The sequence below is a fragment of the Mus pahari genome, unplaced genomic scaffold, assembly GCF_900095145.1.
Source record: "Mus pahari unplaced genomic scaffold, PAHARI_EIJ_v1.1 scaffold_13737_1, whole genome shotgun sequence".
Classification (NCBI taxonomy): domain Eukaryota; kingdom Metazoa; phylum Chordata; class Mammalia; order Rodentia; family Muridae; genus Mus; species Mus pahari.
In genome coordinates this window covers 267-3,628 of record NW_018392316.1, presented here as the reverse complement: position 1 = coordinate 3,628, position 3,362 = coordinate 267, and the positions used below count along the sequence as shown (strand labels likewise).

Here is a 3,362-nt window from a genome sequence, read left to right as displayed (position 1 = left end):
TCAGGGTCCCTTCAGCAGAATCTTGCTGGCATGTGCAATAGTATCTGCGTTTGGTGGCTGATGATGGGATGGATCCCTGGATGGGGTAGACAAAGCCTTTTCTTATGTATAGAAATGGCAACATAGTAAGATTGACACTTTCAAGGAGATAATATTGTAGGGTTAATTTAGCTAAAGGTACATGAAGTAACATCATTTCCCTTCTTTGCTCAGGAAAGCAAACCTAAGCCAACAAACTTGAAGCCCATAATTCTGAAAGAAATCATAGATGCTCATAAGGAAAAGATTAGAGAGGTGGTGTTACAAGAGAGCATGGAACCAACCGAGCACCTCAAAATGTATGACAAGTATCAGTTCTTGATTACTGGAAAAGCTGAGCATGATACTGATGAGTTCCTGTTTCAAAATCAGAACTATGAGAGACTAATAGAGGAAATTCGAAAATACCAAAAGCTAAAAGAAGAAATACAGTACACATCTCGAAAGGTAATTGCCCCTTTTTCTGTGACTCTTGATAAAAGAGAATGGTCTATCTCAGGTATATTAGCATCTAGTGTTAGAGCCCACAGTGAAAAAACCAGAAGTGCTGTCAATAGGAGCATGTGCCCAGAACTGGTGACACTTGCCAAGCATGGCATGGGTCTCAGTGTTGGGCAGCTAGAACACATACTGTGCTCATATGCATGAGATACCAGTGCAAGGTGAAAAGGGATTTAAGAAACATGAATAGAAAGAAGCATAAGTACGGAATCTCCTGACTTTTAAATTTCATGTTGACAGATCTTTTGGAAACGACAGCAATAAATCCACAATGTACTCCCTGCAATTACTAAAGATACTAAAGATTACTAAACGTCCTCTCCTGGCCCCTTGATCAAAACCAGTCTTCAAATTCCCTACTGTGCCCATGTATTACTTTTTAAATACGGAACGAATAAAATACGTGAAACTCACTGCTGGATGGAGTGTTACACACCTGTAGTGCCAGCATTCAGGAAGCAGGTGGAACACAAATTCATGGTCAACAGTCTGGACTATAAAGCAAGACAATGTCTAAAAGCAAACAAAACTAATGAAAAAAAAAAAAAAGGAAGTTAATTTTCATTCAGTTACTGAAAACCTAATTTCCTAAACTTTAAAAAACCATAATGATGATGATGATGATGATATTTACTCATATATGGTTGTAAAAGAAAAAGTATTTGTTGCCAGAAGTTGGGGAGAGGTGGGTGGGTCAGATATTAGAAATTCCCCAGCCCCACATGTGAATTTGTTATTCTCTTTGTTTGTTTTTGATACAGGATCTTGGCCTTTAGCCCAGGTTGACCTGGAACTCACTGTGTAGTTGAGGCTGGCCTCAAACTTAGCCATTCCTCATGATCTTGTTGTCCAAGTTCAGGAGTTATACACCTGAGCCATTATGCCTGGTTCAACAATTTAAAACCAAAAACCAAGAACCAACAATCTCAAAACCTGACCTTATTACATTGCACGCACAAATCAGCAGCCAGGAGAATAGAAAACGAAGAGAGCCTCTTACTTACGCTTATCCAATTCCTGCTTCATAAGTCTTTTTCACTCTGCAGACTGTTCGTTTGGGAATGTTTGAAATGCACTTTGAGGAACTGATCAAATCGTTAGTGAAGCGAGCAGATGTCATCTGTGGGAAACTGATAGCCAAGATGTTCCGCGATCACCAGGAACTAAACACAATGTACGCGAGTGTAGGGGTGGCTATGTTTTTATTCTAGGAGTCGTCTTTGTGTCACTTGGCAATGGAAGTGGGTCGAACAGTGTCACAGGGATTTCAAAGGAAGGATTATGCTAAGTGTGTTCTACATGGAGTGACATTTCGTTGTCAGGATGGTTTTTTTGGTTTTACACATATGCCTTCCCAGTCATCTAAATTAATTATTGTGCTTCCATTCTTTTGCACAAGTCAGGTGGACATTCACTTCATACTTTAAAACTTGTGTAATCCATACATAAATTAGTTTTCAGAGTTGATCTGTATAGGANCTGTGGGTGNANGCTAAGGATGTGCTGTCAAATTCAAACTTTGTCACACTGTCATTACTCTTTAGTGATGGGAGCTTAGCCCAGGGGCTGGGTCCTCAATGAAGCAGCGGAGGGAAGAGCATCCTTGGGGCAAGACTTGGTCTTGTGAGAGAGTAGGGTTGCTCTCTATAATAACATATGCCTGTCTTGACTTCAAGTTACTGGGGCCAGAAACTGCAGATCTGTTAACACTTGTTGCTAACAGCCTGATGATTAGGTAAAGGATTTATTGCTAGCATTCCCTTCTCTGTCCAGGAGGCCAGAGCCCTTCACTGGCCTGACTAGTTAATTCTTTGTTAGCCATAGAGGAAGGAAAGGAAAAGAATCAAAATGCTTTATACAGGCAAATATGCACAGACATATATACATTCATATATCCACACTTTGGTCAGGCCCAACTATCTGTCTAAATCAACTCCATAAATATTCATGTATGCTTATATACATACACATTTACCTATACACATGCATACAGATAAAATATACATTTGGATGAATAGATAGATAGATAGATAGATAGATAGATAGATAGATAGATAGATAGATAGATAGATAGATAGATAGGTGGGTGACAAGAGCACCCCAAGACAAACCATTCAACCCACAACTTTATTTCTTTTTTCTGGCCTTTTTGTTTTAACATTGTTAGACAAAAGATTCTTTAGAATTTTCCTCATAGATAAAATGGGAGTTACAAAAGGATGTTAAGAAGTTCAAAGTGGGATTTCATTCTAACATGCTTGGTACAAGTTCCAAGTAACAGCCTTTACATGGCCTTGCCTTATCATAGTGCACGCCTGTGGCTATATCCTTAGACCTAAATGTTTTTCCTTGAACACAAATTTGTCCCAAGCGAATTTCACTTTTTTTGTGTAATTATGAAAGCTCCTTGTGTTTCTTACTATGCAGTCTTTACTATATGAGTGGGCACATTGTAGTCTTGATTCTTACTTCATTACATCTGTCTAGGAAAGCAACTAAAACCATTTCTTAAAACCTTCTTACTGAAATTATTTGAAATAAATCAGAAATTCTATAGAGTCATTAATTCATATAAGCAGCATTAATTCATGAAAGTTTATGGTAATCTTCAGGAAATCTTATCAATAGGGTGGGCTAGTGCTCAGGGATTTTTATATTAATTTAATAATGACAGGAAAGGCTTATTATCTACAAGAGGCAATCCTGAGATGAAGCCTCTTTGGGTCCTTGCCATTGAGCTCACTCATCACAGACCATGCAAAAGTGGTGGGCCACCCCCAGAAAGGTCACCTGTTAGACTTAGCCTGTCCTAGATGGCTCCT

At 38.9% G+C, this 3,362-nt stretch overlaps 1 protein-coding gene across 1 annotated transcript in view; it reads left to right on the top strand.

Annotated features, from left to right (window-relative positions):
- LOC115063318 (dynein heavy chain 7, axonemal-like) overlaps window positions 1–1,724 on the top strand; it is a gene marked incomplete at its 3' end in the record, with an annotated part of 4,210 nt that extends 2,486 nt beyond the window's left edge. The window contains exons 2-3 of the mRNA XM_029534669.1: window positions 214–486; window positions 1,587–1,724. Of these exons, the coding sequence (XP_029390529.1) occupies window positions 214–486; window positions 1,587–1,724 (411 nt within the window). The remainder of the gene's footprint in view (window positions 1–213; window positions 487–1,586) is intronic.
- Between the last annotated feature and the right edge of the window lie 1,638 nt (window positions 1,725–3,362).